General features: G+C 38.9%; 1 protein-coding gene across 3 annotated transcripts in view; it reads left to right on the plus strand.

Moving 5' to 3' along the window:
* Positions 1 to 14850, plus strand: part of LOC124595250 (fatty-acid amide hydrolase 2-A) — a 169476-nt gene that overhangs the window by 105154 nt on the left and 49472 nt on the right. For all 3 annotated transcript variants that reach the window (XR_006978186.1, XM_047133915.1, XM_047133914.1), the window contains exon 8: positions 1323 to 1421. Coding sequence is in view for 2 of the 3 variants with exons in the window: in XM_047133915.1 (XP_046989871.1) it covers positions 1323 to 1421 (99 nt within the window). In the remaining variant the exon portion in view is untranslated. The remainder of the gene's footprint in view (positions 1 to 1322; positions 1422 to 14850) is intronic.

Genomic DNA, 14850 nt, shown 5'->3' on the forward strand with positions numbered 1-14850 from the left:
ACGTAACAGGTGCAACATTGCTATCAACCACCATGACGCCACTACTCAGATGGCAGTGGTCCTCAGGTGTGTTCTCTGACAAGCTCACACCAGACTCTGGCATAAAAGCCTGCCCAGGGTCAGTGTGAGCTAGTGTGAATGTGAACAGTGGAGTGCACATTGCGAGTGCTGTTGTATTACCTACAGTGTTATTCTGGTAGACTCTAGTTGTGGTAGATGAAACCCTGATACGGCTTGGACTGAACTTTGCGTGGGTTACAGACTCCAGGTAGATTACACCGTTTATGAATAGTATCTTGTATGCATATCTCTTGTTTTGAGTAAACGGTGCTAATACTGTGTGGTAACTGTCATTTATAAAACTGCTCCTCCCTCCCCCCCTGTCTACCCCCCTCTCCCACCCTCTGTTTATTCTCCCTCCCCCCTTTCCTCCTCTGCCACTCTTACTGTATATGCACCATGTAATTAATTTAAGCCATCTTCTTTCTGTTGACAACTTTTTTGTTCTTACTGTGATGCATCAGGTATTTGCAGCTATTTATTACAAGTTAAACTCATTTGTTGACATAGCCTCTTGCCACATTTGTTGGAAAATTGTTGCTAATGCAGGAAGTGCTAAGATGAACATAACCCCATCACAGAAAGAGTCCATGAAGAGACATGTTAAAGAAAGTGGAGGATGGAACTGAGGAAGTCCAAGATCTTTTGACCAGAAATCTGACCATGGGTGGATGAATTCTCTTTATGTGTGATATTCACTCAACAGAATGATGGGTTGAGGAAGTTGGGATTTTGTTATGGATGGTGCAGACACAGTGTGTAGCTCTTGTCACCCATGACCCGACCAATACCACTTGTAACAATGCTGCTCTTTGGACCACCTGTGTGCAAAAGAATTATTTTTATTGAGCAGTGATAATGTGGCTGCTAATTTATGGTAAAACTTTGTGCTCATTTCAGAAGACAAATCTCAGCTGTTTCTTAATATTAGCACTCTATCTTAGTTATTTATTTTGTCTTCAGTTTTTGAATAACTTTTTTTCTTCTTGCCTGTTTGTAAATATTACCTTTTTTATCTTACATTTTGTGCTTGATGTATCTTACATTTTGTGCTTGATGTATGGGACCACTGATTTCAAATCTGGGTATTCATTATTCTTAATTTTTTTCTTGTTCCAGTCAACCCTGTCTTCATTGTTTCTGTTTCAGTGATGCATAGTAGATATATTACACCTGTCTTATTATTGTTATGGTTAAATGTGCACGGCAAAAAATCTTTAATGTATTTTCTATTATACAAGCAATAATTTTATTTGTTACAGATTAGACTGGAGAAGATGAAAATGTCTATTGATATATGGCTTGCGAAAATGAAAGTTAAAAATGGACCTACTTTTTGCGAGGAACTGGCAAATAGAGAGGTAAAAATCTTGTCGCGTTTTTGCAGTTGAGAAGATTTTGTAACAATCTCGGAGTTGTTGTAAATAGTCTGCCGCATGCTTCTCCCTCAGCTGTGAACCTATATGTAGGCACAAGTACATTTGTTGCAGTTACGTGGATTCGAGGTGTTCCGCCTGATCTGGTTGTTTGCAACAAACTTTGGAGCCTGCTTGTCGTGTGTGTGACTTCTGCCTCCTTCTTTCACTGCTGTACAAGACTACTGTGTGCATAGGCATTCCTTACTGTTGTTTCTGGTATGTCATTGATTTTAGGTCCCCCCTCTATTCTATGGCATGCTATTTTGCATGTGCACATTCTTGCTTTCACATCAATTTTTATTGTATTGTGTTTCCTTCTCTCTTTCCCTCTTTCTTTGGTTTTCATGTTCCACTTTTATCATATGACCCTGCATTCTAAGGGCAATGAGGTACATTTTTCTTGTTGTCTTTATATTCAGAATTGCATTACATAAAGAAGGCGATGAGTAGCAGACAGGCACATTGAAAAGACTGCTAGATACTTTTAAGTTAACAAACTTAAGCCCTTCATCAGACATAGACTAAACAAAACACATGCACACATTTGCACATTCACGACCCATGCACACATGGCTGCTGTCATGTACAGGCACTAAAGCCATACTGTGACTGCATCTGAGATTAGCAGTCATCATTGCTGGGTTGGGTAGTGGGTGTATAGAAGAGAGGTGCGATGGGGAGCCATAGCAGTGTAGAGGTGGGGGAAGGTGCTAGTGGTGCGTGTGCGTGCTTGCATGGATGTGGTGAGTGTAGGGTAGTGGGCTGCTAGGTTCATCATCAGTCGACTGTGCTTAGGGAGAAGGGGGAGGGGCAAAAGGGAGGGGAGAGAAGAAGAGAGAAGTAGAGAAGGGAAACGACTGGCAGGGTAGAAGGTGTGTGTGAGGGACCTCCGGCTGCTTCTGGCCAGTGTGCTCAGCCACCCCATGCCAGTGCACACACCCACCCCAGTGCATTTTGTTACATTTCACCATCTGTTTTCATTTTCGTATAATTTTACTTGCTTCACCTGATGTGAGCGTTAAGCCTGTATTGTACAGTGACTGGGGGACTGATAGTCTGATGCGGAAGTTGACCTCCTACTGCAGGCCAGACCTATAGGGGCAGGGAGGGGATGCTTCAGCCCAGGAGAGCTCTCTCATCTCATCACAGTTTCTTACTGTTTGATGTTTTCTTTCTTTCCATCTGCTTTTTCACTGACAGGTTATGTAGCAAAGATCAAATTAGCAATCTGTCCTGTTCTTCTAGATATCTTTAGGCTTCAATTGTTAAAGGAAAAATGCTCGTAGTGTTTAGACCGCTTCCAATCTCCCCAAAAAATTCATTCCTATCAATGCTTCATTCAACATGTTGTTTTCAGTGATTGCAAGCATCCCCCTCCACCCGGCCATCTACTTACTATGAAGCATCATGGTGACTTGATGATGTGTAGCATAAGCTGATGTTATTGCATTGGCCTCATTATAACTCTCATTACACCAGTTGTGGCCAGAGATTATTGCACATATATAATTGACTACCCTGCTAGTGTAGTAGTGATTTGTTTACTGGTGAATATAATGGTGTCCCTGTCCCTGTCCATGTCCCAATGGTTTGATGAACAAATGGATAAAGTTCAATGTTTTCCCTGTTTATTCAATCACTCTTCTGAAAGTTTACGGATCATTTCTATCCAGTTTTCATGGAGACATTTCCTCACTGAATTGAGTGCTGAACTGAAAGGTAAATGGTGCAAAATTCCTTTGCGGACATACCATATACTACATACTACCAGATAAATCACAGCTATTGTACAGGATAAAAATCTGCATCTACACCATTACTCTCCAACGCACACTTAAGTGTTTGGCAAAGGGTTCAGACAACCACTTTCAGACTATTTCTTGACGATTGCACTCTCGAATATTATATGGGAAAAATAAACATCTAAAACTTTCCATGTGAGCTTTGATTTCTCTTATTTCGTTACAGCATACATTTATCTCTATGTAAGTGGGAGCCAACAAAATATTTTTTTCCATTTAGAAGACAAAATTGTTGATTGAAATTCTGTGAAAAGGTCTTGTGTCAACAAACAAAATATCTTCGTTTTAGTGACTGGCAACGCAGTCCACTTACCGTGTCTCCCCTATTTCTAGATAATACAAGATGGCCAGCCCTCCTTCGAATTTTTTCAATGTCCTCTGTCAGTCCTCTCTAGTCAAGATGCCATACCACACAACAACACTCCAGAAGAAGACGGGCGAATGAAGTGTAGCTGGTCTCTTTAGCCGAACTGTTCTGCCAGTGAAACACAGTCTTTTGTTCACCTTCACCAAAACATTTTCTGTGTGATGGTTGTTACTCATGTTGTACAAAGTTGTAATCCTTAGGTATTTAGTTAAACCAGTAACCATAAATTTGTGAGATTTATCATGTAACTGAAATTTAACAGTTTAATTCATACTCATGTTGAGTATCTCTCACATTTTTTCATTAAGGTCAGTTGCCACTTTTTCAACAGTCAGGTATCTCTTCCAAATTGTTATGCAATTTGTTTTGATCTACCGATGGCTTTACTAGACCATAAATGACAGTATCATCTGCAAGCATTATATGGCGACTGTTCAGATTGTCCCTTAAATCGTTCATGTAAATTAGGAATAGCAAAGGGCTATGACACATCCTTGAGGATACCAGATATAACTTCAGTTTCGGATCACTTCTTATCAGTTACTACAAATGGTGACCTCCCTGACATGAAATCATGAATCCTGTTGCACAACGGATACAACACTCAGTAGGCATGCAGTTTGAGTAGAAGTTGTTGTGAGGAATGATTTCAAAGGCTTCCTGAAAAACTAGAACCATCAAAGGCAATCATTACATAATGTGAGTAAAGACCCAGTTTTTTGAATCTGTGCTGATTGTGTTCCGAGGTCATTTTCTTAGAAATATTTCCTGATGTTAGAATACAATATTTGGTCCAAACCCCAACTGCGCCCGCATCTCGTGGTCGTGCGGTAGCGTTCTCGCTTCCCACGCCCGGGTTCCCGGGTTCGATTCCCGGCGGGGTCAGGGATTTTCTCTGCCTCGTGATGGCTGGGTGTTGTGTGCTGTCCTTAGGTTAGTTAGGTGACTGATGACCTCAGCAGTTGAGTCGCATAGTGCTCAGAGCCAAACCCCAACTGCAAATCCAAGTCAGTGACATAGATCTGTAACTCAGCAGATTACTCCTGTTTCCTTTCTTTGCATTGGTGTGACCTGTTCAAGTCCATTCTTTAGATATGGACCTTTTGAAAGTGAGTGTTGTACATGATTGCTAATAACTGGACCTGTTCCACGTAAATGAACCTAATTGGTTTACTGTTCTGATTGGCTGGAAGACTTGTTTTCATGGAGTGTCTTCAGCTGCTTCACTACACTGACAGTATCTACTTCCAAATTATGCTTGTTGGTAGCTCTTTTTGATTTGAATTCTAGAATATTTACTGCATCTTCTTTGGTGAGGAAATTTTGGAAAAATATGTTTGTTAAGAGGAGTTGGAAAGCCCTATCTCAACAATGTTAAATTTTGTCATTTGTCTTCCTTTTATTTCAGAAACCACTGAAGCAACTGACATAAAACTTTTACGGGATATTACATGTTATATTCTGAGTTTACTGAATCACAATCATTGCATTTCAGCCACTGCTTTTGGAAATACAATTTTTTAAGTACATGTTTCAAATTTTGTGTAATTTTTTGTACTTTCTCCTAAATAATTTTAATTATATTTAATATTATGTTTTTCTTTTAGTTCAGTAGACTCGGGATGTGTGCATTGCTGCACCTTGAAAATTTGAATATTCTACTCGAAGTGGTTTCTGAGATTTAGGGAAAAACGCAGCAGAAAATGTAAATTTTTCAGGAACAGCTTCTAAAGCTTAAAAAGACTGAAACTTAATATATGCTTTATTTTTTATTCTTATTCTCTGAGAAGCACTCTGCACCATACTGTGTATCATTCTCTTGATCTTTTTCCAAGGTTCTGATTCTTTTCTTCTTTCTGGACTCTTTAGTGGCTAATTGTGCTGCATACTCCGCTTTATCGATGCAAACCTTGTCCATCTGTTAAAGTTCTCTGATGTAGTTTGCTCCAGAATTAATCTCAGTATGTGTAGCACTTTCACCCTACCAGTGTTGCCATCATTAAAAGCAATAACAGCATCACTGACTCCCCCCCCCCCCCCCCCCCCCAATCCCCAATTCAGTGCCTTCACTCCAACAAAAACATTTTTTTCTGAATGAGCCCATATGAGATTATTGGAAGACTCATTTGGATTTTGAGTCTGACCATGAAGACACTTCTTCAGGAAATCAGGATTTGCCAGGTGTCTGTAAATAGGTTTTATGACATTCAAGACTGCTGCTGGGATGGAATGTTTATGGATGTATGAACTGTTTGAGTAATGGGCTTTGTGATAATAGAGCCATGAATCTGGTCTGGTAGGGCGAAATTGGTGTATTGGTTTTTCATCTCTTGACAGTCTGTGGAAGGAAGTAGCTGATATTGCCTGCTTCATTTTCAACAAATCACTGTATTATTTCTAATGACTAACCCATAATACTGCTGTAGTGCATCACTAATTTTGTCTGTCACCATGACTCTTTTGGTTTTACCGTTAGAAAGTTTCTTGTCTCTCAAACTTTTTTCAACTTTCTCAACCTGATGCCTGTCCTCTTCTGGACATGACCAACATACTCTAGTTTTGTGATAACCTTGTCCCTGTAAGGCTGAATGGCTACCAAAATGTTATGTGTTTTTGAGTCCCCATCACCTAAGAACTTAGTGTAACAGACACCCCTTTCATTCACAGATTGACTAGAAATTAGATTGACTAGAAATTTCAGTAGCTGCAGAGGCCTCAATACCATCACTTGTTCCTTCATAATTTCTGTCAGATTTGTCCTCCTTCATTCCTTAGCTTATATTTATAAAAATGTTCTGTTACAGTGTGGAAGTCTATTATCTTTACAGTATCCACAGTAGACACTGAAGCAACAGAATTCCTAGAACTGTAGCTCCACTTCTGCCAACTATCACCAAAAGCTGCTGATATATGTCATACCATCATTTATTTTCCAGCATGCTTCATTGACTTACATGCAATAGGTTTCACAGCAGCTCCAATAAATCCTGTATACTCGTCGATTTTACAAGGTGGACATATAGCATATTCATTACAGCAGACTGTCTTTCTGCTGCAGTGTGTCCCATGCCAATAGGTCTCAATCCATAAGACTGTCTATCATTTACTTCAAAAACTTACCTTTGCATTTAACAGAATTCCAGAATAAATGAGTATATTTACAACTAGCACAATCAATGATAAGTTTTCTGGCTAGTCCATTTGATGCCTCAGTGCCTTCATGTAAACTAACTGGCCCTCTGCATACTTTACAACACACACCTTCACATAACACCTTTGTTAGGATGTTTAAATCTATCAGGACCTAAACAAACTTACCATTTACGTCACTTTCTTTTTCAGAAAACTTGTTTCACAATGTTTTATTTTAATATTCGAAGCACAAATTGGTGATTCTCTAGCTACTGGCCAGTTGGGCTGTGTTTCACTGTCTGTAACTTCACATGCTACATGTTGAACAGAATGTTTTGCCTTTCTTTGAAAATCTATTATCATGAAACCCATGTTTTTAAAAACACATTGTTTTCGTGTTATACTTCACTTTGTGAGAGATGTAGCTGCTCATTCGTCACTTTTCCTTGAAAAAACTTTAGCACTTCCACATACGATGCATGTTTATACTATGAAATGATACGATACTTTTTTCAACAATGCTTCCAATACAAACAATGTAATTTCACATTTATAATACTACAATCTACAGCCTTCTATATAAAAAAAGCACTGATTTTATTAGATCTTAAAGTAAAAAAATTTAACATTTTCAAGCACTGTTGACAATATTTAAAAAATAAAAAAAAAAAAAATTCCTTCCTAACTCCATGAAACCCACTTTAATGGTGCTGTTATCAGTAAAATTTCCATTGGCATCACACAATGAAGATATTGACTGTGTCTTGCTGCTGGTATACTTTACATATGACAAGAATGTCTCTTGATTTTCTGCTAGATTTCCAAACAGTTTTTTTTTGTGGAAACTATGTAATGCACCTTACTTTGAAGTATGCATTATGTTCAGAGTATCTATAAACTGTAGCCAGGCATACTTTTTTCATTGTTTCTCTAACATTATCCAGAAATGTTTTCTGTGCCGTGGGGGATCTGTTCCATCTATTATTCATTTTTGTGGTATAAAACTCTCAGTTGCCATCATCACTATTTCTGTGAATTTAAGCCAGTTTAGTCGACACTTGGCCTTGTTAGTGAGGAAGGAATGGATACCGCACTTCACGAAGTCATCAACCGAATTTTATCTGCCTCTTTAAATAGATATATTTTTTGTTTCTTTTTGGTGGCTTTGGATGTTACAGTATTCAGTCTTAACTACAATGGCCTTGTGGTCACTAATTCCGGTATGCAACATAACATACTCTATTTAGCAGCATTGTTTGTCACTAAGAAGCAATTATTTAGTCTTCATATGGGCTCTTGAACTAATTGCTCAGAATAATTGTTTGTTTTTACTAGCATACTGAGGGTAGCTTGAAGTCTCCACTAAGTATAATTGTATGAGTTAGGTCCTATTTGAAATTTTTCTTTAATCTTTTAGCAACTATATCATTTAACACAGGGGACAGTAAATTGAAGTAATTATTAAACAGTGGAAAGTCTGTGATGGAATAACAAACAATGTGATAAGAATAGATTGCTACTCACCACATAGAGGTGGACTAGAGAAACTGAATCACATTCTCCAACAGGAATTTGGCCATCTTATGTCATGCACTGAAATGAGGAATATCCTTTCCACTATCGTCCCCACCACTCCTACAGTGGTATTCCATTGCCCGTCAAACCAATGTAATCTTTTGTCCATTCCTACTCCATCCCTGCTCCCAACCCCGTGCCTTATAGCTCATATTTCTGCAGCAGGCCTAGATACATACATTCTCCCACTACCAACTACTTCAGTCCTGTCAAAAACTACTTCTATTCCATCAAAGGCTGGGCTACATGTGAAACCAGCCATGTGATCTACAAACTAAGCTGCAATCACTGTGCCGTTTTTTGTGTCGGCATGATAGCTAACAAGCTGGCTGCTTGCATGAATTGTCACCACCAGACTGTGGCCAAAAGACACAGGACCACCCAGTTGCTGAACGTGCTGCCCAACATGATGTCCTTCACATAAATCACTGTTTCACAGCCTGCACAATCTGGATACATTGAACTGCGCAGGTGGGAACTCTCCCTTAACCTCCCCAGGCCTCATCTTCTGCCGGTCCCTGTCCTCTACCTACCTATGCTCTTCCCTGCTCCCATTCCAGCAGTATAAATGCCTTCTATCCCACCATCACATCTAATATACTTCTTTTCTCGCCCCTCTCCCATTACCCCTCTCCCTCCCCCGCCCCTCCCCTCTTGCACAGCCTCCCTACTGCACACCTAGCAACCCATTCTGACCCCACCACATCCCTGCATGCTTCTACAGGCAGCACATCTTCCTCCGTCCTCCCCTGCTATTCCTCCCCCTCCCTGCCCCATGCTGCCACCTCTCCCCCACCACCCTTCCTAATAAATTGCTGCTCACATCAGATGCCATTACAGTCTGCAGTCACCCCAGTGCTGGGTGACAGTGCCCATATGACTAAGAATAGTGTTTGTGTGAATGTGTGTGTTTTCTATATTCGGAGGAGCACTTTTTTTGTCCAAAAGCTTAAATGTTTAGCAATCTACTTCATTGTGCCTGCCTGTGACTCAATATGGTGAGTAACAATATCCCTTTTGTGTTGTTTAACCAGTTATTAGTTTATTCCAGTTGTTTAGTATAGTTTCTACCCATATTTACTCACAGAAACTACCTATTTCAATTTCACTACAAGATAAACTATTTCTAACAGCATCAAACATGCCACCACTAAGTGCATTTAGTCTGTCCTCTCTGGACATCGTTAGTCCTTGGTAAAAATTTCACCTGAACTTATCTCTGGCTTTAACTAACTTTCAGTATCTATAATAGTTTATGCCACAATGCTTTCTGTGTCTGCTTGGATCTCTGGTTCTTTCCCAACACAGCTATGATAATTTACAACTATGAAACTGATGTTTCCTAGGTCTAATTTCATTCTGTATTTCACCTTTTTTATTTCTTTGTTAACCTCTAATCTTAAAAACTGCCCAGTCCTCTTCACACAGCCCCTGCTACTCGTGTAGCCATCTCGTGTGTAGTGCAGATCTATTCTGTTGAGACCTGTTCTAGTAAGCCGATCCCGACATCTTGCATCGTATGAAACCAAGTCAAGGAATTTACAGTGTACTCGGTCTCAAAACTGCTTGACTATCTGATTCAGACCCTCCACTCAGCTCTGTACAAAAGGTGTAAATCGGTCCTGTCAGTAATCCTCCAGATAGTGACTCTGCCTTCATCTTACAAGCGAGACTGACTGTCTTTACCATTATGGATAGCCACTGGAAACCAGAGAGAATCTCTTCTTATCCAAAGTGACGCACATCCTGGATACCAATCACCACCTGCAGTTGGTTGCAATCTGTGTTCTTGATTGCATAAATTGAGCATATTGCTTGTAAATATACAAACACACAAGAAATTAAAGATTATACTGCAAAAATGCACAAAGCTGAAAAGTGACAAACTTCTATTTAGAAGGTCGCAATATAATGAACAAACGCACACTCTGCATAGCTGGTGCTGCTTGAACAGAGATGGGTACCTTACACTTTCATATTGTATTGTTTCATTTCCCATTATTTTGAAAACCACCTGTGCACTTTCCTTTTCTCTGTTATCAGCTGATTTTACGTTAAAGGTAAATTTACTTGCTGTGTGTCGGCTTGCCTCTCAGTAAATGTGTTTACATTTTTGTTTCTTTGATAAAGAGTGATGCTGTAACTGTTTTCTCCTTACTATGTTGGTACTGTTGTCCTGCAGTTATTGTGTGCTTAGCTTGATGTTATTGTATGTGGCTTTCTATTTCTTTTAGTTAGCCGATTGATGTTACGATATTACAAATGATGATTTGTAGAGAGGAGTAGGCTGTTCATCTCCAAAATTTTCTGTCTTTTTTTTAATGAAAATGTCAACACACATCCAGGGCTCATAAGCAAAAGAAAACTTATCAAGCAAAAGAACAAGATACAATCTTGACACTGACTAGTATTACACTCTTAATATTAATGTACAGGAAATAATAAAGGTATTGATAGTGACAGTATGCAACAAAATATCTCTATGGTAGCAATTCCACATGGCACAAGCACATGATAAGGTGCTACAAATAAAGGGTTTGTATGACATTTACAGTTTATAGCGGAAGTAATCCAGAGTGTATGTACAGATTTGTATTATTTTTTGCTTACCTGTGGACTTGGCTTTCATGTGTTGGAATATTCTTAAGCTCAGCTTGCAATGACATTTTTCTCTGTATAATTTAACAGTTACTAGGGCTTTAGGGTGAAGTATTTTGTTATGGAGGATATACCAAAGTAATAGGTTGATTGACATGCTCAGTACTTGTATTTAATTTAACTGTTGGAATAATAACTGCTGAGAATTTGTATATGACATTCTGACTGCTTTGAAATGTAGTCAATGATTTTAATTTTTGCTTTGAACAAATTATCTTATTCTTGGTGAGTAAGAAAGCGCAGAGTTGACGTGATAGGAATTATGTTTATGTTGGCATTTGAACACTGCTGTTTTTGTTGACTACAGGGTTATTGGAAGGAAGGTAAAGGTTTAACACTCCATCAACAATGAGGTTATAAGATGTGAAGCACAAAGTCAGGTACCAGAAGGCTGGAGAAGAAAACAGGTGCTTAAATTTAACTGATACAGAAGGCAATGAAAAACCTAAATCTGAATGTCAAATGGTCATTTCGGCCCCACTAAGCCGGGTTTACTGTGTACTAATTTTGACAGTATACTGAAAAATTATGTTAATGAAAATATTGAGACTTTTATTTTTGTGTTGCATCGTGTAGTCTCTGGAAACCTAACAGAACTGTGACAATTTTTTATATAGTGGTTTTGATATCAATTCCCATTCTTTATCTTAATTTATGGTTTAGACAATAAGATGATAGATTACTGCTTAACTGCAGGTACAAGGATCAGATAATCTCTCAAAGTTTTCAAGCTGTGCATGCTTGCAAGTGTGTGTGTGTGTGCGCGTGCGCGCGCGCGCGCGTGTGTGTGTGTGTGTGTGTGTGTGTTCACACATGTCATGCCACGAAGCACATAATTAAACAGGAAGATGACATCCTAGAATTTCCTTTCTCTTAATGTAGATATTGCACCAAGTGGAAATATAGTTCTCTATATCAGTTTAATTTACAGTAGTTATCGTCATAGGGGCTGCTTATCATTTTGACAAAGCTGTCATGGCAGTGCATGTTGTTGATTGTTACTGCACCTCAAGTTAATGTATTGATAGTAAAATCATCATTTTAATGCTAGAAGCATGAGTATCGAGCTTCTTATTTATGATCCATTAAATGAAATCCCATGAGTGTACATATAACTATGAAAATGTTCTCGAAACTGAATATGTTTGTCATTACTAGTTAATGCTGATTTTTATTTTTGTTTCAAAAGTAATTTTAATATGCTAGTTTCTTTTGCTTTTGGATAAATTACTCCATAAAGTCCTTCATTTATTCCCTCTGCATCTCAGTAACCCATTTCCTCTGTATCTCAGTAACCTTGATCCAACATCTTGGAAGATCTGCAGACTTTTTGTTTAATCACTTGGTGTATCTGGTGACTACTCAAGAAGCCTCTGTCAGGAAGGTAGCACATCACCCAGACAGATCCTCATTCAACTTTGAAAACAGTTCAGAATCTGGACTCGTAACTGGCAAGTGAGATAATATCTCTGACTTGTACTTGGTCGACAGGTTAATGAAATGCAGGTCTGCATTAGAATGGAAAATGAATAACTCATCTTTGATCTTTGGAGATGGTGCACAGATACACACTGGAGTGGAAGGAAAAAATCTGTTGTCATATCTGCTTAGAATAATTCAGATCATCTTCCATGATTCCATCTGGAAATATCACTAGTATTATTTCCTTGCTAGTTGAAAATAAAGATCCTCACTTGCTTTTTTTCAGATCAGAATGCATACTAATTTCATCCACTTTAGTGCAGTATGGAACAACTATAGTTAAGACTTTGTTAATACATTGTGTTAGGTATGACCATCCAAGTCAGTAGCACTTGACTTGCAGTGTCTACTACTAAATTGGAAAAAAAAAAAAAAGCTGAATAATGGCTGTTTTTGCAGACAGACTATTCATACCTCAAAAAATAACTCAGAATTTAATCATAACTTATTTAACACTAAATTGGATACATATTTCAGGACTATGGCCTCACCATTAACTCTTAAGGACATTAGATGTAGATTTGCATGGATGTCATGTGGAAACAACTGAATTTCGGCACTTTTTGGTATTACCTTAATATCACTTGATAACTGCTGTCACAAAATTGTGTTGCTGCTTTTCTATGTTGCTCATTTGTTAATGATCCTATTTTACCATCATCATATCAATGATTATAAGGTATTTGAAAGTTCTTCAAACACATGGCAAATGTCATATATCATTCAGAATATCACTTCTTAATTTGTAAATCTTTTTGATCACAGTGTTGATTGTACTGTGGAAGATTTTGGTAGGAATTTTGTATTCCACTTTCTGAAGACGGTATTTGGGATCGGAGATGTTACAGGTGCCTTCTTACAGCCACTGCAAAAAGTATAGACCAGAATTTGCAGTGAGGAGAATTACATCCCTATTGTTAATAAGTGCTAATGAAATATCATGCATATACTGCAAACTACTGTCGTGTAAGCTATAAAAGCCCAAGCTAAGTCCATACAAAATACCTATCTGTGAATATGGAAGCTAACGTTGTTATAAATGTTCTTATCCAGTTTCCTCAGCACTGGACAAAATTTAGTTTCATCCCGATGACTTATACAAGGGTAAGTCAATTATTATCCACAATTTAGTTATATTTTTGTTTATTTTGGTAGTACTGTCGTTTTACATTGATGACGCATGATTTGTTTATTTGTTGTTATATCTTTGCAATTTTCAAGCTTCTAGGTTAGTTTCACTGCTCTGCTTTCTATTTGCCCCAAAGAAGAGCAATGTTCAGTGATCCATTTTTTGTGGTTGGAAGGCGTATCAGGGGCCGAAATTCATCGAAGACTTTCGGTACAGTACAGGAACAGTGTTTTGCCACAACGGAGTGTCTACGAATGGATTGAAAAATTCCAAAATGGTTGCACAAGTGTTACGCATGATGAAGGAGCTAGACGACAGTTTACCGCCACAAATCTACATCTACATCTACATCTTCATTTATACTCCGCAAGCCATCCAACGGTGTGTGGCGGAGGGCACTTTACGTGCCACTGTCATTACCTCCCTTTCCTGTTCCAGTCGCGTACGGTTCGCGGGAAGAACAACTGTCTGAAAGCCTCCGTGCACGCTCTAATCTCTCTAATTTTACGTTCGTGATCTCCTCGGGAGATTGAGCGTTCATGTGAAATGATTCTCTTAGACGATTAACTATTGACAAAGTGGTGCTTCGTCTGCAAATTAGTCACAGTTCTGCCTACAAAATCATCCACAACAGACTTGGGTTTCATAAAGTTTGTGCAAGATGGGTCCCAAAACAACTCACACGGTTGCATAAACAAATGCTCTTGGACATCTGCACAAAACATTTGGATCGCTATGGTAATGAAGGGGACAATTTCTTAGACAGGATCATTACTGGTGACAAAACATGGATCCACCATTACGAGCCGGAGAGTAAACGGCAGATTATGGAATGGAAACATCCAAATTCGCCATGCAAGAAAAAGTTCAAGACCCATCCATCCACAGGAAAATGGATGCTTACGGCTTTTTGGGACGTACAAGGTCCAGTACTGGAACATTATGGGGAAAGGGGCACAGCAATAACAGTGTATGTTACAGTGAGATGCTTACTGCCAGGCTAAAGCCTGCAATTCGAAGCAAACACTGAGGATTGCTGTGTTGTTGCATGACAATGCCCGTCCACATACTGCTGCCTACACTGCTGAAATGCTCCAGAAAGTCAGATTTGAAGTACTGGATCACCCTCCATATAGTCCCGATCTTGCCCCTTCTGACTATCACTTATTTGGTCCACTCAAACAGGCATTAAGGGGCCGTTGATTTGCTTCGGACGAAGTAGTGAAA

Source organism: Schistocerca americana, chromosome 2, assembly GCF_021461395.2.
Source record: "Schistocerca americana isolate TAMUIC-IGC-003095 chromosome 2, iqSchAmer2.1, whole genome shotgun sequence".
Lineage (NCBI taxonomy): Eukaryota > Metazoa > Arthropoda > Insecta > Orthoptera > Acrididae > Schistocerca > Schistocerca americana.